This window comes from Gracilinanus agilis, chromosome 1 (assembly GCF_016433145.1).
Source record: "Gracilinanus agilis isolate LMUSP501 chromosome 1, AgileGrace, whole genome shotgun sequence".
In the NCBI taxonomy this organism is placed as follows: Eukaryota; Metazoa; Chordata; class Mammalia; order Didelphimorphia; family Didelphidae; genus Gracilinanus; species Gracilinanus agilis.
In genome coordinates this window covers 559,892,873-559,920,461 of record NC_058130.1, presented here as the reverse complement: position 1 = coordinate 559,920,461, position 27,589 = coordinate 559,892,873, and the positions used below count along the sequence as shown (strand labels likewise).

At 35.2% G+C, this 27,589-nt stretch overlaps 1 protein-coding gene across 1 annotated transcript in view; it reads left to right on the top strand.

Moving 5' to 3' along the window:
* Window positions 1–27,589, top strand: part of PTPN2 (protein tyrosine phosphatase non-receptor type 2) — a 96,631-nt gene that overhangs the window by 28,538 nt on the left and 40,504 nt on the right. Inside the window, exons 3-4 of the mRNA XM_044683203.1 lie at window positions 15,310–15,410; window positions 27,339–27,437. Coding sequence (XP_044539138.1) covers window positions 15,310–15,410; window positions 27,339–27,437 — 200 coding nt within the window. The remainder of the gene's footprint in view (window positions 1–15,309; window positions 15,411–27,338; window positions 27,438–27,589) is intronic.

Genomic DNA, 27,589 nt, shown 5'->3' with positions numbered 1-27,589 from the left:
AGTCTTTAATTATATCTATATGTGATAATATGTATTTTTATACATATTGCTCTTTTTTCTTTTATTTCTGATAGGAAATGACTGAAAGAATGTGTAAAGTGTATAATTCCATGTTGTTTTTCAGAATAGCTGGACTAATTCCTGTATAATTCTAGCACCAATGCCTTAGTGTGCCTGCCCTGCTACATTTCCCCTCCAATCATTGTCATGTTCCTTTTTCGCCATGATGAATGTAATGTAGAATCTTAAAATAGTCCTACTTTGAATTTCTGTTACAATTAATGATTTGCAACATTTCCTCTTATGATTATTGATAGCTCAGATGTCTTTTGAACATTAACTATTGAGTAATGATTCTTATTCCTTATATATTTAAGTAAGTTCCATATTCTATTTATGTATATATGGTATATTAGGCTTTTTGTCAGAGAAACTTGTTACAACATTTTCTTTTCTAGATAACTTACCCTTTCAGTTTTAACTACATTGATTTTGTTTATGCAAAAGCTTTTCAGTTTTGTAGAAACAAAACTATTTCCTCCCCTGTTACCCACTTTATCCTTTATTTGGTCAAAGTCTCCTACCCATAATTCTTAAAAGTATCTCTTCCTTGGTCTTCTAATGTATTTTTGGAGCTTCTTATGATATATATATATATATATATATATATATATATAGTGTGAGATATTGGTCTAACTTTAAGTTTTGTCATACTGCTTTCCAGTTTTCCCAGAAGTTTTTTCACACGAATCCTTACTCCAGGAGTTGACACTCTTGGGGTTTTCAGACTTTATGCTGCTGCTATGTTTACTTGCTTTAGGATGTGATATTGGTCAGTCAGCAAGTATTTATTAAAATATTTACCATTTGTTTAAAACTTTGCTAAGCAATGGGGAGTTTATAACTTGTTATATATAGGAAAGAGTAAATGGAAAGAGGGAGATATTAGCAGCTTCATGGGTGAAGAAAGACTATTCCAAGTATGAGGGATAGCTAGTGAAAAGGCAAGGAGATATGAAAACAGAGAGTCTTATTCAAGGAATAGTACACAGACTACAGTAACTGGATTGCAAATTTGTGAGAGGAAGTATGATATAAGATTAGAAAGTTAGAAAGAAGCTAGGCCAGTGATGGCAACCCTATGGCACACGTGTCAGTGCTGACATGCATAGCTATTTTTGATGACACGTGACCACATGAGGCCGCATATAGAGAAGTATGGGGCCGCATGCCAAGGTTGAAACATTTGCTGTAGTGTAGAGTAGACACTGTGCACTATGGATGACAATTCTACCTATATTAATTTACCTGTTTTGGTTTATTAAATACAGTTATATATTACAATTATATATTTTTGTTATTTAAACTATAAATATCACAAAGTTATGTATTTTTTTTTCTCAAAGTGACACACCACCAGAGTTATGCTTGTTTTTTTGGTGAATTTTGACACACTAAGCTCAAAAGGTTGCCCATCACTGGGCTAGACAGTATGGGAGAAATTAGGTTTAGATTAACATCTTATACCCGATACCAAGATTAACTCAGAGTAAATATAAAGAGAGAAATCATAAACAAATTAGGTGAACATAGAATAGTATACCTGTCAGATCTATGGGAAAGGAAGGAATTTAAGACCAAGCAGGAGATAGAGAACACTACAAAATATAAAATGAATAGTTTCAACTATATTAAATTAAAAAAGTTTCTGTACAAACAACAACAATGCAACCAAAATTAGAAGGGAAGCCTTAAATTGGGGGGAAAATGTATAACAAAAACCTCTGACAAAGGTCTCATTTCTCAAATTTATAAGGAATTTAAGTCAATTGTACAAAAAAAAAAATCAAGCCATTTCCCCAAATGATGAATAGTCAGTTTTGAAATAAAGAAATCAAAACTATCAATAAACACATGAAAAAATGTTCTGAGTCTTTCATAATTAGAAATGCAAATCAAAACAATGCTGAGGTACCACCTCACATGTAGCAGATTGACCAATATCTGCAAAGGAAAATAATAAATGTTGGAAGGGATGTGGCAAAATCAGGACACTAATGCATTGCTGGTGGAGTTTTGAATTTTTTTTTAGAAAAATTTTCATGGTTACATGATTCATGTTTTTACTTTCCCCTTCACCCCCCCTCCCAGCCGATGCACTGGTTTTAACATGTGTCATCGATCAAGACTTATTTCCATATTATTGATAATTGCATTGGTGTGGTTATTTTGAGTCTACATTCCCAGTAATGTCTGTATCAATCCATGTGTTCAAACAGTTGTTTTTCTTCTGTGTTTCCACTCCTTTAGTTCTTCCTCTGAATGTGGGTAACGTTCTTTCCCATAAATCCCTCAGAATTGTCCTGGGTCATTGCATTGCTGCTAATACATGTCCATTACATTCGATTTTACCATAATATATCAGTCTCTTTGTTCAATGTTCTTCTGGCTCTGCTTCTTTCACTCTGCATCAATTCCTGGAGGTCTTTCCAGTTCACATGGAATTCCTCCAGTTTATTATTCCTTTGAGCACAATAATATTTCATCACCAGCATATACCACAATTTGTTCAGCCAGTCCCTAATTGAAGGGCATCCCCTCGTTTTCCATTTTTTTGCCACTACAAAGAGTGTGGCTATACATATTTTTGTACAAGTCTGTTTATCTATGATCTCTTTGGGGTACAAACCCAGCAATGATATGGTTGGAATGAAGGGCAGGCAGTCTTTTAGAGGTCTTTGGGCATAGTTCCAAATTGCCATCCAGAATGGTTGGATCAGTTCACTGGTGGAGTTGTGAATTGATCCAGCCATTCTGGAAGGCAACATGGAATTATGTGCAAAGGGCTTTGAAAGAATACATACCTGTTGATCCTGCAACACCACTACTAGGTTTGTACCCTAAAAATAACTTGTACAAAAATATTCGAAGCCACATTCTTTGTGGTGGCAAAAAATGAAAAATGATGGGTTGTCCCTTTATTGGGGAATGACTGAACAAATTGTGGTATCTGATGGTGATGGAATACTATTATGCTGTAAAGATTGATGATCTGGAGGATTTCTATATGAACTGGTAGAACCTCAACTGATATAGAGGGAAATGAGCAGAACCAAGAGAACATTGTACACAGAAAGAAAAACATTGTGGAAAAATCCAGTGTAATGGACTTTGCTACAAGTAGTGATCCATTAAGCCAGGATACTCCTGAAGGACTTAAGTGATAATGTTTTGCTTTTGCATTTCTACTCAGATAGTTCTTTCTCTCAATGTGGATAGCATTCTTTCCCATAAGTCCTTGCATATAAGTCACATGTATATATGGGTATGTAATTTGGGGTTTAGGCTTTAAAAATTGCTCTATAGCAAAAATGAATAATATGGAAATAGGTATCAAGTGATAACATTTGTACAACTCACTGGAATTGCTTGTCAACTCTGAGAGGGGGGCGGGAAAAGGGGAGGGAAGGAAAATGAATCATGTAAACATTGAAAAATATTTTAAAATAAAAATTAAAAAAGAAAGAGGTTAGGTTAGGAAGAACTTTAAATTTGATCATGGAGAAAACAGGAAAACACTGAAGCTCATTGATCTATTGTGGGAAGTGATGAGCAAACATAAGCTTTAGAAATCACTTTACTAGCTAAGTGGAGAATATAGTAGAATGAGGAGACCAATTAGAGGTTATTCCATTAGACTATATGAAAGGTCATGAGGATCAAACTAAGGTGATGGTTGTATGAATGGTGAGAAGGGGACTTATACAAGAGATGTCATTGTAATGAAATTGGCTAATGGTTTGGTTATCTGAAGTAAGTGAAAGTAATGAACTGAAGGTGATACGGAGGTTACCTTATAGTGATTGGGAGGATGGTGTTGTCCTTGTAGTAATAGAGTTAAAAGGGGGAAATTATAACTCAGATTGAATTGCTTGTCAGCTCTTGGAAGGGAGAGGGATAAAGGGAGGGAGACAACCTGGCTCATATAACTTCAGAAAACTTAATATGAAAATTTGTTATTAAAATAATTAATAAATGAAAAAAATTTTTCTTGGGAAGGTAGAAGATAATGAGTTTTATTTTGAACATATTGAATTTAAGATGTCTATGGGACATCCATTTTAAGAGTCTAAGGTAGTTGGAGATGCTTAACTGTAGCTCAAGAGATTTTAGAGATGGACATATAGATTTGAGAGAACTATGGGAGTTGATGAGATCACCAGAGAAAATATAGAATGAAAAGAGGAGGAGTCCCTCGACAGCACCTGGAGGGGCATCCACTATTATTGGATATGATCTAGATGAAGAACCAGCAAAGGAAGACTGAGTATGAATGGTTGGATAGATGAGAGTAGAATCAAGAGAAAGCAGTGTTACAGAAGCCTAGAAAGGAGAGAGGATCCAGCAATTTGTATTCTGATTATAAATTTATCTTCTTTTAGTATTGAATTTTAAAGACTATTCTACCTGAAAAGGATACTCACAGACATCATGGAAAGGGTTACACATTTATGTTTCTTTCTTTTTTTCCTAAGACCCTTATCTTCCACTTTATAATCAATACTGGGTATTGGTTCTAAGGCAGAAGAGTGGTAAGGGCTAGGCAATGGCAGTTAAATGACACTTGCCCAGGGTTGCACAGCCAGGGTCTGAGACCAGATTTGAATCCAGGACCTCCTGTTTCTGGGCCTGGCTCTCAATCCACTGAGCTGCCTAGCTGCCCCCAATATTTATGTTTCTAAGTATTCAGAACCCACTGAAAAATTTTAAGTATTTTTAAACAGATTAGAAAATTGTTCCCAAAAAAGTTTTAAAGTGTCTAAATATGAGAGTTTGTATAGTTAATTCTTAAATTTTGACAAGAGTTTAGTTTTTAAATGTCTTACTAATAACTATGATTTTATAATATCATTAGCTAATATATCACATTACAATATACACAAGTCAAGGTTCATCAGCAATGGTATTTGTATTTTAAATCTTTTTCAATTTCTTGTCAGATCTTATTAAATTGCTTTTGTTTTTAATCTCTTAATATGGTAGAATTGTCAGCTCTACCACTTTTTTTTTTCTTGGAATCACATTATGCTATATTGAAATGTCAGTTTCTTTAGAACAATATTTTTAGGCCACTGGCCTTTTTTATTGTGGGTTCATTTAGTTAAAAGTAGGTAGCATAATTCATAATTCTACCCAAGAAGGCTTATGTAAATTATGATAGAATTGTAATATGCTGAAAATAAGGATACTTCAACTATATATAGACTTAATCAGGGTACCAGCATGAATGGATATAATAAATTTTAATAAAGTTCAATTTAATTCTTTTTAAAAGAATAAGTAGCAATAGAAATTTTATTTATTTATTCATAAATCTCAGTGCATAAACTGGTATATCTCTTGTACCTCTATTTTGAAGACTACTGACTTAGACGAATATAACCAATAGGCCTCATTCCTAATTCTTGTCCCCTGGCCTCAAGTAGACCCTGCTTCCTTCTGTAGATTGCCACCACAAACATTCCCTCATTTTCTAATCTTTAGCCTTTTCTACATGTTTGTTTTTGTCCCTGTTGCCTACAGACATTCCTTAGACTCCCTTCAATTTGGGCCACTTCCTATAGCAGTTAAAATGAAGGTTATTTGTGTGAATTTTAAAACTGAGGAGACATAAGCATTTCCCCTATTTCATTTCCTCCCTTTGGCTTCAAAGTCCTTTCCAAAAGCAAATGGTTATTTGGTAATTCAGCACCTTCATTAGGTAAAGGAAATCCGTTAGCTGACAAGCATTTATTAAGTACTTAGTGTGTGCCAGGCATTGTGCCAAGTGTTGGAGGTACAAAGACAAAATTAAATTGTCCCTGTCCTCTAGGAGCTTAAATTCTATACTTAGAAGAGATGTTGAGGGGTGGGAAGGAAAAACCCATACAAGATTTATGTGTCTAAATAGGATTAAAGGATATTCTAGCAATGGCTGTAGGAAGGTTTGAGATAAAAGGGTATGCCGCCATCTTTAGAAGTTTCTGTCCACATTGGAGTAGTGGTGTGGCAGCTCTCTGGTGGCTTCCCGGCTTTTCCCCTTTTGTATAGGAAATATCTCATATCTGTGTTGTGATTGGTCCCTTACTTTTTAAGGGGCCTGTAGGATAGTTATCATTGAGGAAGCAAGTTGTTTGCTATCTATGGTTTAGGCTTTAGGATCTTTGAGGATTTCAGTTGGTTGAAGGTTAGGAGAGGGATTGAATTGGAATCATTCCCATACCTCCTCCTTCTGCCTTTCAGATGTTGTAGAACTATGTAGGCCCAGATCTACACTTAACTGTGGAGTTATAATTAGGAAGAGATGGGAAAATCTTTTTGTTTGACTTTAGAGGTGAAAGGAAAAAAATAACATATAGGTAACAATGAAAACTACGTATGTTTATACCAGGAGATTCCCCAAAGGGTCCATGGATAAGTTTCAAGGGACTTGTGAACTTGGATGGGAAAAAATTGCATCTTTATTTAATTACAGAGATAGATCTTTGATTTATAACATATTTATTTTATGCTTTTAAAAACATATTTAAATGGGGAATGTGACACAAAAAAGATAAGAACCCTTGATTTATAGAACTACTATTGACATGAATCTTTCCCAGGAAGGTCTTTGTCTAAACTGTCTAAACATGGCTTTGGTTTATTCTCTTAAGAGAACAATGGAATAGTTTCTTAAATGGAGATTACAGATTTTTCTTTTTTTTTTAAATATGAATTTAATCCAGAAATATAAATATGATATGCAAAGAAAAAAGAATACGAAATAAAGAACTGTCAGTAATTTGTTTTTAAATGTATATTAAACTTAAAGGGTAGTAACAAAATTATTACTTATGTCCACTTTGGATATGTGTGTGTGCTTTTTTAACCCTGTGCATTTTTTTTCTGGTGCTTCTTCTTTCCCTTCTTAGGCACTTCTTATTGAATAATCCCCCTTTCACTCCTTTCAGTGGAAAGCAACCCTTCCTTTATAGTTTGTCTGCTTGGGATTCTACATATAACTGCTAACTCAGATTCTATAAAGAATGAAGGTATAAATTTCCAGTACAAAAAAAGATGCCAATATGGAGGTGAAAATCTCCCATTATTTTAACAATAAATACATATATGCTTGAATCTATTCCCTAGCAAGAAATATTAATGCTTTTGCATTGCTCAAATGAAGGATGCACAGTTTTTTAAAATTCTAAGAAGCAACCATTTACATAATTATAAGAAGTATCATAACAGCTGTAAACAATGTACTTTGAAATGAATCGTGGTAGCCATAGTTAAAAAAAAACCTTCAACATCCCATTCCTTTAAAAAAATAGCCATACTTAAACCTCTCATTCCCACAAACTCTTGTCCTTTATCTTCAACAAAATTTTATTAAGAATCAATTATATTCTATCTTGAGTTAGATACCTAGCTGGGGATAATAAGAGGGGTAAATGACCTTGCTTTCAAGGAACTTAGATTTTATTGGGAGAAACAGTACGTAAACATATAAGTAAGCACAAAATCCATACTGAGTAATGTCCAGGAGAGTAAGCCAATGAACTTTTTTTTTTTTTTTTAAACTATTACCTTCTGTCTTAGAATCAGTACTGTATATTGGTTCTAAGACAGAAGAGTGGTAAGGGCTAGGCAATGGGGATTAAGTGACTTGCCCAGGGTCATACAGCTAGGAAGTGTTTGAGGCCGGATTTGAACCTAGGAACTCCTATCTAGGCCTGGCTCTCTATCCATTGAGTCATCTAGCTGTCCTCCAATCTTTTACTTTTTCAATAGGGTCTCTAGAAAACAATGAAAAGATAGAGAAGAAAATAGGATAGTGGTAGTGGTGCAAAGGGACTTATAAAGATTTGACATTGAAAAAATGGTTAAAAATCAGGTCAGACTTGGTACCTTGGTACTAATAGACTTCGAAAGTAAATAGATTTCGAGTCTGTCAGTTAACATCAGGAGGCAGGTTTTTCTTATGTTATGCATCTGTAGCTTTTTTCTGTGTCCATTGTTCCTTATGTCTTCTATCTCTCTCATATTGCTTTCTTGATGTCATCTGGAGTCCAAATACCATTGAGTAAATTGAGCCACCGCCAAGGGAGGTTAAGAGTCATGAGACAGGAAGCAATGGCATCAAGAATATTGCCAGACAGCAGAGCAATTTCACAGGCGCTGCCCCCCTGGGCATCTGAGACAAATTAAGAAACTATGGTTGGTTCCTAGATGTGAAGTGTGAGAGTTAGTGGGTGGAGAAAAAACTTTATAAGTTGAGGCAAGGAGGAAGCGAGGGTCTTTTTTTTTTTAAATCCTTAACTTCTGTGTATTGACTTATAGGTGAAAGAGTGGTAAGGGTAGGCAATGGGGGTCAAGTGACTTGCCCAGGGTCACACAGCTGGGAAGTGTCTGAGGCCGGATTTGAACCTAGGACCTCCCGTCTCTAGGCCTGGCTCTCAATCCACTGAGCTACCCAGCTGCCCCATCCCAATTACATTTTAATCTAATTGGGTCCCATTCAAGAACTATGGCATGTCAAGAGCATTTTTCACACTTCTGCTAAACCATTTCTAACTGCCAGTTGGAGTCTCCCTAGACATCCCACAGGCAACTCAAGTCAACCACAGTGTTAAATTGGTACTAGGATTATCCCCAGCTGCCCCCGAAGTGAGGGTCTTTTGCAAGCATGTGGTGGAGCTGACTGGATCCATGGAGAAGTGTAGCAAGGAGGCCCACAATGGCGGTCACAGATTAGCCAGCAAAGTACCTATTTTTTCCCTCTCCCCTTTGATTTAATAAAACTATTAAGCTACAACCAGCTTCGTAATTTTTAATTCTTAGACTTGGCTACTTCTTATTCCCATCATTACCACCAAAAAGAATTTATTAAGCAATATGTGCCAATTGCTGAGCTAATCACTGGAAACACAAAGAAAAGGAAAAAATACAGTTCTTGCCTTTTATTCTAATGAGAGAGACAACACGTGAACAACTACATCCAAGGCATATACAGTGTATTTGGGAAATGATTTTAAAAAGAAGGCATTAATAGTGGAGGGGGCTTGGAAAGACCTTGTGTAGAAGGTGGCATTTGAGCTCAGTCATAAAGACAGTTTAGGGAATGCAGAAAGCAAGGAGGGCATTTGAGGAATGGGGAATGGCCAGTGCAAAGGCACAAAATTAGGAGTTGGAGTGGATGTGTCAAAGAACAACTAAAAGGCCAGTGTAAGCTGAAGAGTAGAATGTGTGGAGGGCTGTCAGGTATAACAAGATTGGAAAAATAGGTAGGCGAAAGGCTTTGAAGGACTTTAAAAGCCAAAGAGAACATCTTTCTGTCTTTTCTTCTTCCTCTTTCCCTCCAAGTCATAGGGGAGAGCCACTGGAATTTAGTCAATAAGAAGGGTGATGTGGTCAGACTTACACTTTAGGAAAAATCACTTTGACAGCTGCATGGAGCATAGATTAGAATGAGGAGAGATTTGAGGCAGGAATAACACCAAGTGACCTATTGTACTTGGTTGTATATGAAATAATGAGATTCTAAATCAGAGTGGTGGCTGTATGAGGAGGAGGCATACATAAGAAATGTTGTGAAGGGAGAAGTGAAGGGTATTATGTGATATAAATATGAGAAATAAAGTTGAGTTTGACACCAAGGTTGTGAGTATGGGTGATTGGGAGAAGGGTGGCACTCTTGACAGTAATGTTCAGAAGAGGGAAGAGTTTGGGGAGACAGATAATGAATTCTGTTTGACATGTCTAAAGGTATCCAAATCCAGGTATTCAAAAGGTGGTTGTTAATAAAGATTAGAGCTTAGGAGAGAGGATAGGGCTGTATATTCAGATTTAAATCACCTATATAGAAATAATTGAATCCTTGGGAATTAATGAGATCACCAAGTCAGATAATATGGAAGAAGAGAAAAAGACCCAGAACCTAGCCTTGGGGAATACCTAGAACTAATGAGAATATTCCACATGAAGAACTAGCAAAGGAAACCTAAGGAGTGGTCAGATGGAGAAGAGAATGTCTCAGTGTTAAAGACTGCAGAGATCAAGAAATTTGTTTTAAAATCTTCCTCTCCCCCATTTTCTGCAGCATATATAATTACTTACTTAAGGGAGAGAACTCTAGCATATTAAAGGATATGAAAAGGTTTTATGAAAGAAGCAGATGGTTCATGAGATGAGTCTTGAAGGTAAGGGTTCTGACAGGATGGAGTGCTAAAGGAACAGATAATCTATAACCCATTTGAATTGGAATGTGGTGTGTAAACTTGAATAACGTCAAATTTGGTTGGAAGGCTAGAGTGGAGACAGTATCAGAGGATTTCAAACACCAGGCTGTCATTATAGCTTATTTCACAGGTATTGGTAGAGGATGAAGATTTTTTTGAGTGAGGAAAGGAGTAACAAACTTATAGCCTTGTACTTTATTTTTTTAGCCTTGTACTTTAATAGTTTTTCTTTGGTAACTTCAGGACCAGTGGATCAGAGAGGGAGAAAACCGTTAAGCAAGTTGACCAATTTATAATAATCATAGTTTATGTGAGGTGATAAGGGCCTAAACTTGGGTTTTTAACAATTAAATGGGAGAAGTGGGGTGGTGAAAGAATGTTGTGAGAGATGTTATTGAGGAGAGTAATCAGAAGCAACTAACAGCATATAGACCCATCTCAGCCATGATGAGATGCTTCCTCAGCTCTCACCCCTCTCTATTGCATGTCTACAATACAATCTTTTGAACATTTTTCTCATAGAATTCCTAGCTTCCTTCAAAGTTAGGTTATATGTTTCTTGAAATTTTCTCCTTCCTTCTTAAATTATATCCTTAAACTCCTTAAGACCCAAGACCAAGTTTTGTTTTCATATCCTTAAGAGTTTACATATTGAAGGCGCTTAATAGATGCTTTTTGAGTGATTCATTTATAAATGTGTGTGGTATCTCTTCACTGTAGAGAATGTAAGGCTTAGACGGAGGGATTGTTCTTTGTCTTGGACTTTTCTAAGCTTAGTATAGTTGCTTATTAGTACATGGTTGTTGGTTTGGATTGCATAGGGTTGAGAGGAAGAAACTAGAATAATTCTGAAGTTATTAACTTGGTGACTGTCAAGATGGTAGTAGCCTTCCAAACAGGGAAGTTTGGAAGAGGGGCAGATTTAGAGCTTCCCAGGACAGAGTCTTGGGCAGTACTCACATTTAAGGGTAAGGTAAACAGTAATCCAGTGAAGGGTATTGAGTAGAGTCAGGTAGGAAGTGAACCTGGAGAAAGAAATCTATCAACAAGCATTTAATGTGAATTCTTTAAAAAATTAGTATAAGGGAAGCTAAGTAGCATAATGGTTAGAGTTCCGGGCCTGGAATAAGGAGGATCTGGGTTTGAATGTGGCCTCAGATACTTCCTATCTGTGTGACCCTAGGCAAGTCACTTAACCCCAATTGCCTAGCTCTTGCTACTCATTCATCTTAGAATTGATACTAGAACAAAAGGTAAGGGTTTAGAAAAAAAGTTTGTTTTTTAATAAAAGAAATATAATACTATATAAGTATATGCTATTTTATTTCCATTTAATAAATATTTCAAATAGTTAAATAAAAAAAAAACAGATTTAAAAGCTATATCAAGAAATCCAATCATCTTGGCCTAGTAAAACAGCCATAAAATATGAGTATTTATTTGATCTTTATTTTAACTTGGCCTTTAAGATCTAGTTATAAGTTTGACTCCTATTTTCAACCTCTGAAAGTAGTAAGAAGAGAAAATAAGTACATTTTTATAAAGGGCATCAAACTGAGTAAAATTATAAGAGAAAAAGAACTTGATTATGACAATATTGAAAGAGGAAACTAATTTGTCTTGTCAGCTGAGTTCAAGTCAAACTAGTCATTTCTTGACAGAAGAAACCATTTCTCAGAAAACCTACTGTTGAGGGGGATGGGTTTCAGAAGTTTGTTTTATTTTTAAACCATCTATGTAACACTTGGGTTAGTAATACATGATTCTTCATGGTATTTATTATTAGTATGTTTAGAAACCTCAGTGACAAGAGTTTAAAGCAGATGTCATTTAGAAAAACTGATACTTCTGTGACTGATGTTATTAGATGTTGAAATCAAGCTTCCTGTGGAAGTGTGGTTTGGGTTGTTTTTCTGATATGTCAAGAAATATAGTTTGAACCACCATTTCTATTGATTGCGTTTTTCTACATTCACAATATCTTTAAAAAGAGAATTAGAGATGCTTATAAATATACTGCATAAATAATAAGTAAGTTTCAGGCATGTTGAAAGTGTACATTCTGTAGCACGATTGCAGGAATCTGTCATGATATAAAATGTGGAATGGAGAAAACATTTTCTGGTTACTGTTTTAGAAGTTATTTTGTAAGTAAGAACAACTAACTTTGGAATTTATTGATAGGACAGTTGGCACATTGTGGGTAGGCTATGAGGAGATGAATTGAAGCAGAAGTAGTTGGAAGATTCTGGGCAGACAGTTTTAAGGAAAAGTTTTGTCACTTTGGAAGCAGCAGGATTTTAGATGTTTAAGAGTTGTGTTTCTTTAATTGGATAAATGGTAGTGTCCTACTTTTATTGTTGTCTGTGCTGGAAGTCATGAATCATAGTCATAATTTCTTCAGTATTCATTGAAAAGACTTTGATAGTTTAGCTTCTTTTGAAATTGTTTAATTTTTTTGTTGTTCAAATAATAAGTCATTTTAAGATAATATGTTTTATAGTTGATGCCAAAAAATTCCTTCCTACTTCTACTGCAAATAAAGTCCTTTTTGGTCTAGTCTTTTGTAAATTCCTCTTTTAAAGGTGTTTTCAATTATCATCATATACAGACACTTAAAAATTTTTTTAATGAAAGGGAAAAAATCCACTTTGATCTTTATGTATATGAAACTAAATTTACCCATCCTTCCACTCTTAAATGTGCCTTCATCTAGCTAGAGATGCTTTGAGAACAGTTTTACAATTAGGGAATAGATCCTTAAATAGATTTTTTTTAATGATTTACTTTCTCTTAAAATTTTTGTCATTCCTAAAATCTGAAAGATTTCATTCTGGAAGCCCCAGTAGAGCACTGTTGTTGGTGTTGTGACTGCTATAAATTTAATAGAGAAAGAATTGAGATTAAGTTGAAATGTGAACCTTTCATTTAAAAAAAACCCTTACCTTCTGTCTGAGAATCAGTACTAAGTATCTGTTCTAAGGCAGAAGAGTAGAAGGGCTAGACAGTGTTAAGGGACCTGCCCAGAGTGACACAGCTAGGAAGTGTCTGAGACTAGATTTGAACCCAGGACTTCCTGTCTCCAGACCAAACTCTATCCACTGAAGTTTTGGGGCATAGTTGGAGTACTTCAAAATTGGAAGAGGAGGAAGCATGGGGAAAAAATCCTCCCTGCCCCAGCAGTTTCTGAAATGGAGGGAGGTCCAATTGTTTACTTACTTCATATGTATTGATAGAATCATGTATAAATAAATATGCAATGTAGCTATATCAGTACCCTACTGAATTTTTCCTGTTTGTAGTCTTTATTTTGTACCAACTGAATTATTATCCCAGTTATGGCTTTGCATTTTGTGTTCATGCCCTTCCTATCCTTTACCTAAGGAAACAAGACCCTTTGGTTCTGTGTTTTAGTAGCACTTTGAGATTAGAGTTTTATTTGGCATTATTTAAAAAGGCCTTTTCATATATTTCCTGTTAAGAGTGAGCTAACTTTCTGGGATATGTGGTTTTTATTTTGTTAATTGTGTAGCTGGCTTTCTCTTCTCCAACATAATAAAGCAGTTAAAGGGTGATTAAACCGTTAAAAAAAACAATGCTTGCTGACCTCATCTTTCCGAGAACACTAGTATGTGTGATTTACTATAACAAGATCTTAGTTTTTTCCTGTTGGCAAATGACATGTAATATTTACAAAGGTCTTGGGTTCAATCCAACAGAAACATCTCAGATAAATTGATATGTGAAAGTAAAACCTGTTAGCATTTTCTTTTCTTTAGAGATAATGTAACTGGAAGATTTTAGTTTAATATTTTTAAGTATTGTAACATTTATTTGAGGGCAGCAAATTGTAGACTAGATTGTAAAATTGCTGTATAGATGATTTTTGTAGAATTAAGCACCAAACCTCAATTCATTTTATTATATTTTCACAATCTGGATTTAATTGTACTTATCTGAAATTGTACTTTCAGAATTACAGGTTAACAGCTCTTCTTTTTATGCAGATATTTACAATTTGTTTTTAAATTATCTTGAAATAAATATGTATATGGAATTATAAATGTATGTCTTTTAGAAGCTGGTCCACTTAAAGCCATACATCATAAATCTTTTTTCCTGTTTGTACTTCTACATATATAAACCAGTTTTTTGCCCAGCCTATATCTAAATTATGTTAAATTTGGAAGTAGTGAGATCTAATTTTAAGGAACTTTTATTTTTATAGAAAAGAGACAGAAATTTATACCTAAATTATAAAACATACTCATTTAAAAATTTAAGTACGTTTTCCATTATCTTTTGTTTTTATATCCCTAAGTTTCCCCCTGTATTATTCTTCCTGCCCTCCCTCCAACCATCCCCTGTAGCAAAGAATTTTTTTAAAAAGAGAAGAGGGAGGAGGAAATCAAAACCAGCCAGTACATCAGTCTGTCAGTATATTAAATGTTCTACACCCATGAATCCTCCACCTCTGAAAAAGAGTAGAGTAATCATATCTCTTCTTTCGGGCATGCTTGTATTGAATTATATTCTACAGATCATGAAATCTCTTTTTCAGTCTGGCATATCAAAAGGAAAGGAATATTCTAAACTCTGCCTTTTTAGAATTTTCTTTTATGAGAAGTTATTAAAGCATTTAAAAACAAAAATGCATGTAAACATGTATTAAATCCAGTTCTGCCATAAATAAGGACAATGAAATACTGCTTTTGGAAATTAGTCCTAACTCTTTTGCAACCAGTTTTTTTCCCCTTTAAGCCAAGCAGTTATCACTTAAGCAAAGTCTTGCCCTGAAGTAAGCATTTTGCTTCCAATGAGGAAGGTATTTTATTTTATTGCACTATAGGATTTCTCTTTTTTTCTTTCAAATCAAATTATTTTAAAACATCATTAACTACTTGTAGGACAAAAAGAAACACTAACCTTATTCTTATTATCCAATTCTTGAATATTTAGCAAGATAAGCATTTCCTAATAAAGTTATAACCATTTCTGAAGAAATATCCTGGAGTAATTCATGGTGTGCCATTTTTGTTTTTATTTTTAGATGATCATAGTCGTGTTAAACTGCAAAATACTGAAAATGATTATATCAATGCCAGCTTTGTTGCCATAGAAGAGGCACAAAGAAATTACATCTTAACGCAGGCAAGTAATATGATGCTGAGTGGTTTCATAAAACTGGAGTTTTATAGATTCTGAGCTCTCTCTGTCTAGGAAAAAAATGTTGTACTTTGAATTTAAATAAAATGAGCTCCATTAAGCATAAGTAGTTTATCTGGGTTGCATCTTATCTGAGGAAAATCTTGCTTTGTGGCTTGCCAACCATGTATTTCGCTAATAATTTTACTTGCTTATTTGATAACTTCCATGCCTTTTTGTTTTAGTATTGTCTGAAGGACCAGGAAGTCCTTTGAGATCTTGTCCTAAGGAAAAAGTGAAGAAAAAGTACAGCAATACTTCAATGTTCTCTATTAATCAGAGTAAAAATTGCATTCTTAGGAGAAATTAAAATGAGAGGGATAGATAGAGGGGGAAATTGAGATGGCATCTTGCATTATTATTTTTTAAACATTTACCTTCTGGCTTAGAATTGATATTAAATATCAATTCCAAGGCAAAAAGAGAGGTAAGGCCTAGGCAATGTTGATTAAGTGACTTGCTCCATGTGAGACAGTTAGGAAGTGTTAGAGGCCAGATTTGAACCTAGAACCTCCCTTTCTAGGCCTGGCTCTTTATCCACTGAACCACTGACACTTCTTCCCACCCCTCTGCTTTGTGGCTTTGAATTTTTTTTCCAGAGGGAGGTAGAGAAGTGGATTTTCTGTATCTGACATGCCCATTTATATGCAAATAAACATTCTTTTTAAGTCCCATAAATAATCCAGTAAATCACATTGAATTATACACCTCAGTTATACTTTTTTAGAACAAATGTGGGGAATTAAACTGATATTTCATTTGGTTATATAAGTGATAACTGTATATAAGGAGACTACAGTAGTTATATTTAGAATGTAAATTATGCTTCACAGGTTATCAGCATATTGAATTGAAATTACTATAGTTTTAGAAATTAGTCACCATTTTGTAGGAAAATTTATTTTCTTTCTAGCCTAGCTCTGTATTTCTACTCACCTTCCTTTTTTTTAATAACATAAATTTGAGTTTTTAAATTACTGAATATTGACTGTACATAGGTAGGTGGTTCAGTGAGTTGCTCAGGAAATGAGGTTTGAGTTCAAATCTGCCTCCAAGAACTTCCTAATTGTGTGAACCTGGCCAAGTCTTTAACTTTCAGCTTCAATTTCCTAATCTGCAAAATGGAGATAATCTATATCACAGGGATGTGGTGAGAATGAAATAACACTCAGAAAGAACTTTTCAAACTTAACTTAAAGTGCTAATATAACTGCTTGTTATTATTATCATCATCATCATCATTATTATTTTATATTTAGTATTTTTTATTATGGTCATCTGCTACAAAGATCATCTGTGTAATGTACATCTTTGTAGAAATTTAGAAATTCATTCGTGTTCTCAAAGCAAATTGCAGTAGAAAAGTTACTGAAGCATTAATTATTCAGTGTTAATAACCATCAATACAACCCATAAATTTAATCTTGGGTATATTAATACAACCCATAAGTTTAATCTTGGGTGGGATAAATTTACTTATGAATTAATATAGTAAAATTTTAAAATTTAAACTTAACTTGACACATTGGCTTTTATCATTATTTTTGAAGAACATGTTATAAATTAACTTTTAAAGACATGACTCTTAAATTAGTAGAAATAACCATGATGTATTATCTCAATTCAGACTTTTAAAAAAACTATATTCATTGTAAAAGTGGTTATGCCAGTTGCCTTTGTAAACATTTTTCTATTCAAAGGTATATCAATCACACACATAGATATATGTATTTCAAGTCATGTAAATATGACTTGAAATAAAACTGGTATTTATAGAAGTAATACATTTTAATTATTTTGATACAGATGAAGAGATTGATGTTGAAGATACTCTCAAAAAATTTAGAACCAATTTATTCCTTCCTTTGTGTACCTTTTCTCATTACTGTTTCTACCCTTTGCTCCTAGTTATATCCTCTGAGGCTACATAAAACATAAAATGTAATACTTCTTCCTCATGACATTTTCTCAGATGCTAAAAGGCATCTCTCAATCCTTAGACTCCCAGTCTTTTCACTAGGCTAAACATAACCCAGTTCCCTCCTCTGATTGTCATATGCCATAGACTAAAGACCCATTACTCTCCTGATTGTCCTCCTTGGACCCTCTCCAGCTTATCAATTTTATATATGCAATCACGTAAAACATTTTTTCATATTAATCCTTTTTTGGAAGGAAACTCAAAATTTTTTTTAAAAGTGTAAGAAGTTGTTTTGCTCTGGGTTCAGACTCTTATCAATTCTTTTCTTCTGAAAGCACATATGGTATTTTGTCCTTTGGGATAGTTTTAGATCACTGTATTTCTGAGAATAGCTAAATTATTCATAGTTGTTCATAGTACAGAATTCTCATCACTGTATACAATGTTCTCCTGGGTCCATGTATTTTAGTCTGCTTCAGTTCATGTAAATCTTTCCAGGTTTTTCTGAGCTCCTTTTGCTTGTCATTTCTTGCAGCACAGTAGTATTCCATTACAATCATATCCTATAACTTACTTAGCCCTTCTCCAGTTGATAGGTCTTCACTTTCCAAGTCTTTGCCCTCACAAAAAAGAGCTGCTTTAAATATTTTTGGATATATGGATCCCTCTTCTTCTTCTTTTTTTTTTTTTAATCTCTTTGGGATATAAACCTAATGATAGTATTGCTGAGTCAAAGGGTATGTGCTGTATTATAGCCCTTTGGGCAGAGGTCCAAATTGTTGTCCAGAATTGAATCATTTCAGAACTTTCCCAACACTGCATTAGTGTCTCAGTTTTCCTACATCCTCTACAGGTTTTCTCATTTTCCTTTTCTGGCCTAATAGCCAATCTGATAGGTTGTACAGTGATAACTCAGAGTTATTTTAATTTGCATTTCTCTAATTAATAGTGATTTGGAGCATTGTTTTTGCATGACAATAGAAAACTTTAATTACTTTGTCTGAGAACTGCCTGTTCATATCCTTTCATCATTTTTCAATTGGAGATTGACTTTTGTTTTTATATATTTGACTCATTTCTCTATGTATTTGAGAAATGAGGCCTTTATTATTATATTATTATATGTAATATTATATATTATAAAAATTTGCACTGTTATGATTATGGCATATTGCTTTCCATTAGCCCTTTAGTTTCTGACCACCACCTCCTCCAATTTGCCCTCTTTTATATCAGCCCACCCTATGTTCCCTTATCCTCTTCTTATATTCTGTAAGGTAAGATAACTTTCTGCCCTTGTTGAGCCAATTCCATTGAGAGTAAGATTCACATGCTTACCTTCCCCACCCACCCCATCTTCCCCTCTCATTGTAAAGGCTTTCATATCTCTTTTATGTGAGATAGTTTACTCTATTTTGTTTTTCCCTTCCCCTCCTCCCAAAGCATTCTATTTCTCATGCCTTAATTTAATTTAATTTTTTATGTCATCCTATCATATTCCACACATAACCTTGCCCTCTATGTATATATACTCCTTATAACTGTCCCAATAATGATAAAGTTCTTTGGAATTACTTTCCTGTTTACCTTTTTATGCTTCTCTTAAGTTTTGTATTTAAGAATCAAAATTTTCGTTTAGCTCTGGTCTTTTTTATCATGAATTTTTGAAAGACTTCAATTTCATTGAATTCCCATTTTTCCCCCTGAAGGTTTATGCTCAGTTTTGCTGGGTGAGTGATTCTTGGTTGAAGTCCTAGCTCCTTTGCTCTCTGGAATATTATAATCCAGGAATATAGAAGCTACTAAATCTTATATTATCCTGACTGTGACTCCACGATATTTGAATTTCTTTTAGACTACATGTAATATTTTCTCCTTGACCTGAGAAGCCTAGAATTTAGTTATAATTTTCCTGGGAATTATCCTTTTGGGATCTTTTTCAGAAGGAGATTGGTAGTCTTCCCATTTTCTATTTTGCTCCCTGGTTCTAGAATGATTTTTTTCCATTCATGATTTCTTAAAAAATAGCCTAAGCCTTTTTTTGATCATGGCTTTTAGATAATCCAATACTTTTTTTAGATTCTCTCTCTTGAATTTATTTTCTAGGTCAGTTGTTTTTCCAGTAAGAGATTTCACATTTTCCCCCTTTTTTTTCCATTCTTTTGACTTTGATTGTTTCTTGATATCTTATGGAATCATTAGCTTCCACTTATTCAGTTCTAATTTTTAAGGTCCATTTTTTTTTCATTTATTTATTTATTTATTGCCAATTACATAGAATAGCAAATTTCCACATAAGTTTTCTGAAGTTATATAAACCAAATTGTCTCCTTCCCTCCCTACTCCCAGAGCTGGCAAGCAATTGAATCTGAATTATACATGTACAATCATGCAAAATGTATTTCCATATTGTTCATTTTTGTAAGTGTATAATCTTATAAACTAAAGCTTTAAAACTTTTTTATTTTCATCTGCATTCCTACTCCAACAACCTTTCCCTGGTGGTGGATATCATTCTTTGTCATAAGTCCCTCAAAATTGTCCCGGATAATATTGTATTGCTGATAGTGAAGGTCCAATTTTCTTGAGTGAGTTTTTGTTAACTCCTTTTACATTTGGTCACTGTGGTCAATTCTGCCTTTTAAGAAGTTCTCCTCAATACATTTTTGTATGTCCTTCCATTTGGCCAATTTTGCTTTTTTTAAAAGTTCTCTTCATTGGATTTTTGGGTCTCTTTTACCAATTGGCCTATTTTGTTTATCAGGTTATTAATATGTTCAGTATTTTTTTGTTTTCTTTATCAAGCTGTTGATTCTTTTTCTCATGATTTTCCTGTATCACTCATTTTTCCTCCATTTTTCTTCTACCTCTCTTAATTGTTTTTTTAAAATCATTTTTGAGCTCCTCAATTCTTTTTTTAGCTTGTGAGCAATTTGTATTTTTTGGGGGGAAGCTTTAGATGTAGCTGTTTCCACTTTGTTGTCTTCTTCAGAGTTTGTGTTTTGTTCTTCCTGGTCACCAAAATAACTTTTGTGATTTTGTTGTTATTGTGGTGGTGGTGGTGATGGTGTGCTCATTTTTCCAGTCTTTTTCTTTAATTTAATTTATTTTAAACCCTTACCATCTGTCTTGGAGTCAATACTGTGTATTGGCTCCAAGGCAGAAGGAGTGGTAAGGGTAGGCAATGGGGGTCAAGTGACTTGCCCAGGGGCACACAGCTGGGAAGTGTCTCAGGCCAGATTTGAACCTAGGACCTCCCATCTCTAGGCCTGGCTCTCAATCCACTGAGCTACCTAGCTAACCCCTTTTCCTTTAATTTTAAAAACTGATAAAGTTGAGGTCTGTAACTGTGGTGAAGGAAGTACTGTTTCAAGCTTTAGGTTCTTTTTACAACTGCCTTCTGTGATAATGAGATTATATCTAAGCATGGGCAGGGTAGATTTAATCTTATCACATATATTTGACCAAAACCCCATTTTCCCCATTATACTTCAGAACTGGTTCTGGGAATCAATCTACTTTCATTTCTTTGAAGATGGCATAATGCAGGTGATGGCAACCCTTTTAGAGACCATGTGCCATGCCTGCATGTCCCGTCCCCACTACGTCTTCCCTACCCCCCACCCAAATGCCATATGGAGCCCCTACCCCACACTGGGGAGGGAGGGGAGCTCCCTTTGGACTGCTGAGCAGAGGGACAAGGAATGTGAAAAAATGTCATCAGGCATGGTGGGAGGGCAGCTCCACCCAAGTCCCTCTGCCTTTCTAGTAATAGACTCTGGGGCAGGGAGAAGGGGGTATCGCATGTCCACAGAGAGTGCTCTGCATGCCATATTTGGCATATGTGCCATACATTCACCATCAGAGGTATATTGTAAGGAGAGTTGTGTTTAGTGCTCTTCTGGCCTGTGCTCTAGTCTGGGGGTAACTGCAAGCCCTTTTCTCTGCCCCAAGGCAGGGTCCCCTGCTCTTCTATGGCCCCAAGCTCTGGTTCTGCTTTGGTTCATACTAGTGTTCTTTTTCCTCCTCCTGAGATAGCACCCCAGGATTGCTTTCTAGATCTGTGTATGGCTGGTACTACAAGAATCTTGCATCCAGAGCCAACAAAGGGGCCCCTATAATATCTTTCTGAACAGTTGTCTGACTCCCTTTATCATCTGTGGCTGAGAGTTCTGTATGCCTTTGCTTCTACTTCAGTTGTGCCCATCCTCCATCATGGCATACTTGAGCCCTCATGTCTTCGAAATTGTTTTGGCCTATAAAAATTACTTCACCATGTCTTTTTGTTGGTGGAGGTGGAGTTAAAGCAGCTCCAGAATTCATTCTAAGGTTTTATATCATAGTTTTTTGGAGGGTAATTTGGCATTTATTAGAAAAATCCCTATACCTTGATGTTTTTTCCTTTTTACATCATCTTTATTTCCAATAGATCCCTCTTCCCTTCCCTATTCAGCAAGTGATTTTCATAATTAGAAAAAATAAGGATGAGAAAAAGCAATTCAAAACCACCCAACATATCAAATTTAGTTTGACAGTATATGTAACATTCCATACCCTAGTTGTTCCTGCACAAAGAAAGGAAGTAGTTTTTCAGCATTTCTAAGCCAGTTTTAATGACATTCAGTTCAATTTTTCATTTTATTCTCTCTCCATTTTTGTATGACTATCTTTGTGTATGTATGTGTTTGTGTCTGCCTGTCTGACTGTCTGTCTTTCCCTCCCCTCCTGGGACATCAGTATCATATAAAGAGCACTGCATTTGGAAGCCAGAGACTCATGTTCTATTTTTGACTCCACTACTTGCCATCTATGTGAATCTGGTCAAATAATTTGACTTCTTTTGGCCTCAGTTTCCTCATTTGGAAAATGAGAGGTGTCAAACAATTGATTTGGCAGTCTTTTTCTGCTCTAGGTGTCCTGGGTATTTGTCAGTTTTAAAGAGGATCCCAAGTACAGGACAGTGCTGAAAACAAAGAAATGAACCACTCTTGATGAATTTTCAAGGAGTGGCAAAGAGACAATCTTTGCCCTTTTAAATTCAGCCCAAGGTCACATTATAATTAACTTATTTGACTGCCACATCAGGCCACTGACTCACTAAACCCTCTAGTCTTTTTTTAGTTCAACTGTTTTCATGCCTCCTATATTTTATACATAGAAAGCTGTTTTTTTTTGTTGTTGTTTTTTTACTTACTAGTTTATAGTTTGTAGAATATGTTCTCTTCCCTTTTTTGAAAATCAGGGCTTGTCCAATCTTTTGATACTTCCATTGTCCACAAAGCTAAAAAAATGAATGAATTAATTAATTAAGAATGTTTTCCTATGGTTACATGATTCATGTTCTTTCCCTCTACCCCCCTCCCAGAGCCAGTGAGCAGTTCCACTGGGTTTTACGTGTATCATTGTTCAAAACTCATTTCCATATTATTACTATTTGCAATAGAGTGATCATTTAAAGTCAACATCCCCAATCATATCCCCATCAAACCATGTGATCCTGCATTTCTACTCCCACAGTTCTTTCTCTAGATGTGGATAGCTTCTTTCTCATAAGTCATTCAGAATTGTCCTAGATCATTGCATTGCTGCTAGTAGAGAAGTCCATTACAATCGATTGTGCTGTAGTGTATAATGTTCTCCTGGTTCTGCTCCTTTTGCTTTGCATCAATTCCTGGAGGTCTTTCCAGTACACATGGAATTACTCTAGTTCATTATTTCTTTTAGCACAATTGTATTCCATCACTATCAGATACCACAGTTTGTTCAGCCATTCCCCAATCAATGGGCACCCTCTCATTTTCAAATTTTTTTGCCACCACAAAGAGTATAGCTATAATATTTTTGTACGTGTACTTTTCCTTATTATCTCTTAGGGGTCCAAACCCAGCAGTGATATGGCTGGGTCAAAGGGCAGGTAGTCTTTTAAAGCCCTTTGGGCATAGTTCCAAATTGTCTTCCAGAATGGTTGGATCATTTCACAACTCCACCAGCAATGCATTAGTGTCCCAATTTTGCCACATCCCCTGTCATATTGGCCAGTTTGCTAGGTGTGAGGTGGTACCTCAGAGTTGTTTTGATTTGCATTTCTCTTAATCAGGAGGGATTAGAACACTTTTTCTTGTGCTTGTTTGTCAAGTTCTGCTTGACAAATTATTTGTGGGTTCATCAAACTGGGATGAGAAAAATGACTTTTGTGATTACAAGAAGGTCAAGCCACTAGACTAGTGATTCCCAAAGTGGGTGCCACTGCCCCCTAGTGGGTGCTGCAGTGATCCACGGGAGCGGTAATGGCCACAGGTGCATTTTGGAATGTGGATTCAGTGTTGTAACCAATTTATTAACAAAAAAAAAAGAAACCAATTGCAAATAGTCAATCTCAGTGATTTAAGATTACTGCTGACAAAAATAGGGCTGAATTTTACTAAATTGGTAGCAGCACACCAGGTTCATCCTTCTCATTAAGATGATTTCGAATGTTTTAACTTTTTTTGTATTACATTCTATTCTGAGTTCAATAAATAGTTTCACAATTTCAAAGTTCAATGTTTCTAATTTACACCTTTCTTTACTATATTTTATGAAAAAGGAAGAAACATTAATACATATATCTTTCCTATTAATTACTATTAAAATTAAAAAAAATTAATTTCCAGGGGATGCTAAGTAATATTTTTTCTGGAAAGGGGGCGGTAAGCCAAAAAAATTTGGGAAACACTGCACTAGACTAACAGAACAGACACATAGACATGCTCTTGCTGGGCAGTGACAAAGTTTAATAATTTGGGGTACATACTTTATAGGGAAAATGACGTAGGCTGAGGGATTAAATAAGCCTTTTGCAGGAGCAATGGTTAGTAATGATTTACAAGATAGAAACAATGGATGTAGATTGCCTTAGTGACCCTAAGAAGTGTTTTCTATCAAATAATAAAAATCACATGTCAGCATATCAATGTGTGATCTAATACTATATGTTTTTCTCACAGAACCTGCATCAGTAATTTTCTTGGCAGGATATCTAGTGTTTGGGGAGAGGGAAAAGTTTGCTTTTTTCATGCTGGGGAGCAGACTATGTCGTTGGTGATTTCTAAGCTTTTATTTCCCAGAGACCTTGCAAATTGCATGCATTGGACATTCCACAGCCTTGCTGGAATGGAAGCCCCTAATCTTCTTATGCTGTTCCAAACTTGTTGATTGTTTTGATTCATCTGAAAACTGTCTATTCATGTATGCCCTTGCCCATTTATTAATTGGGGAATGGCTTGATTTTTTTTTGTACGATTGATTTAGCTCCTTATAGAATTGAGAAATTAGACCTTTGTCAGAGGCTTTTGTTAGAAAGAGTTTTTCCCCAATTTGTTGCTTCCCTTCTAATTTTTCTTGCATTGGTTTTCTTTGTACAGAAGCTTTTTAATTTAATGTAATCAAAATTATTCATTTTACATTTTGTATTATTCTCTATTTCTTGCTTGGTCTTAATTCTTTCTTTTCCCATAGATCTGACAAATATACTCTTCTATATTCACCTAATTTATTCATAGTTTCCTTCTTTATATTCAATTCATTTACCCATTCGGAATTTATCTTGGTATAGGATGTGAGATGTTGATCTAAACCTAATTGAAGAAATGTTCTCTTCCCTTTTTTGAAAATCGGGGCTTGTCCAATCTTTTGATACTTCCATTTCCATAATTTTTAAAATATCAGTATATCAATAAAATTGGCAATAGTACATCATTCACCTTTAGTTTTTCTTGTTCACTGACTTGAATTCAATAAGACTAGCTAAATAATCTGTTACTGTCTCCTCACTATTTTGGTATCTACTACCTGCTACTTATTTTTGTTAGATGCTATTTTAGGGGAAAGGGCATTATTTATCCTTTGCAGAGAAATCGAAACCAGACAAAAATTTTATTAGCCCATCTACTACAAGAAAAATCTTGTTGTCTCCTCCCCCCCCCCCCCCCCCCGTCCCCTTGATCTCCCCTTTTTTCTCTGTATGACTTAAAAAACCCAAAACATCCTTTTTGTTCTTTTTTCCTTAGTTTTCCTCACTGGCCTCATCCATTTCTAAGTTGGTTGGTGAGTTTTCTGTTCAGCCACAGTTTCTTGAGATAAATCACATTTTTCTTCTTCATTGAAATTGTTTCCTTTTTGCCTCTTCAGAATTTTATTCTTGAACTTCTCCCTTCCCCTTTGTGCTGAATTCTGCTGAAGCATTTTGAGTCCATTGGGATCTTACATATCTTTCTTCTAAACCCAGTTAAGTCTCTATTTCCATATGTCAGAGTACATATCAGACTATGTTCTAGATTTTCTCACCTCTATCTGAAACTCAGAATGGAGTGGTAACTTCCTTCCAAAGATTCCCTTCATTTCCACCCCAGTAACAATTTGCTCCCTCCAGTGAGATTTATGTTAGGAGAGGTTATAATTTATCTAAAATCTCACAGCTAGTTTGTTATAAAGCTGGTATAGAATCCCCAGGAGTTTTCCTAATCTAGTTTCCACTATTAGCACAATCTTTCTTAGTTGAGAATACTTTTAATTACAGTAAAGTCTTACCTAGATTTGTTTTTGGCCTTTGCCTATTTGCACCTTTATCAAAGGGATAGGCAACAGGAGCATGAGTATGCCCAGTTTGAATTAATGTTCAAAAAAGTCATGTCAGCAAGTACCTGATGTCTACCAAGCATGTTGCTGGCAGCTAGAGTTACAAAGAAAAACAAAAATAGGCTTCGCCCTCACATAGATCACAATTAATTGGGAGGGATTGGGGTGGGGGGAGTAACAGACAGACAGCTTTGTATAATCAAAATATATCCAGAATAAATTAGAATTAATCCCAGACAGAAGGCACTGACTTTAAGAAGGAATGGGAAGGGAAGGGATTCTATTTGACAGTTCAAAGAAGTGAGAAAGTTAAGGAGGTAATTCCAGACCTACAAGAAACAGCCAGGAAAATATCTGGAGATATAGTGTGTTGTGCAAGGAATGGCCAACAAGGTCAGAATCGATAGATTATAGAATGTTTGGAGAAAAGTAATTGAAAGAAGACTGAAAAGGCAAGAAGGATAGATTTTAGATTTGATCCTCAGTGTAAAGGTACCATTTGAATTCATTGGCAAGGGGAGTGAGATGACCAGATATTCACTTTGAATAGGAATAAGGAAATATTCTAGACCAAATAAGGACCAACCAGCAGGCTGTTGTTCTATCCAGTCACAGTCCCATTATTCCTAATCCATTAAATACAATGAAACTTCAAAAGAGTTGCCTTAGAAACAGACTGACAGATGAGCATTACCTTTCCTTTGGCCCCCTCTTTAAAAAGTTTGCCCATCACTGGGCAAGGCAGTTGAGATTAAGTGACTTGTCTAGGGTCACACACCCAACAAGTATTATAGGTCAAATTTGAACCCAACACCTCCCATCTCTAGCCTTGGCTTTCTGTCCACCAAACCATCTAGTTGCTGTAGATAGAACATATGTTCTCACAACTCTTTTTTAAAGAGTTTCTATTGTATGCATATTTTACAGATTATTTTCATATTCCCCAATTGTTCTGAGTATCATTTGTCTTTCAAGCCAGGTAGATTTAGTGTATGAATTTTTTATTCCCTATAGAACCATCACTTTCTTTTTGCGTCAGTAATATACTTTTAAAAAACCACAAACCTTTACCTTTTGTCTTAGAATTAATGGCATGCATTAGTTTCTAGGCAGAAGGAGCAGTAAGGGCTAGGCAATGGTGGGGCTTAAGTGACTTTCCCAGTGTCACACAGATTGGAAGTGTTTGAGGCCATATTTTAACCCATATAATCATACTGAGCTACGTATCTGCCCCTCAAGTAATATACTTTCAACAATTGATCTGAATAAGCCTTAATGTTGTGTTCATTTTGTCTTACTACCTTACTTTTTTATATTTTCTTTTTGTATTTCTACAGGGTCCACTTCCTAATACTTGTTGTCATTTTTGGCTAATGGTATGGCAGCAAAAGTCCAAAGCAGTTGTTATGCTAAATCGAATTGTGGAGAAAGACTCAGTAAGTAACATTCATTTATTTATGTAATTTAGTACACTACGATTGTACATCATCCTTGTAAATGCCCTCCCAAGTTTGACTGTATCTGCTTGCCAGTTAGCTATACCTAACCCCTTTAGGATGGTAGTTAGATTCTAACAGGAAGAACTGAT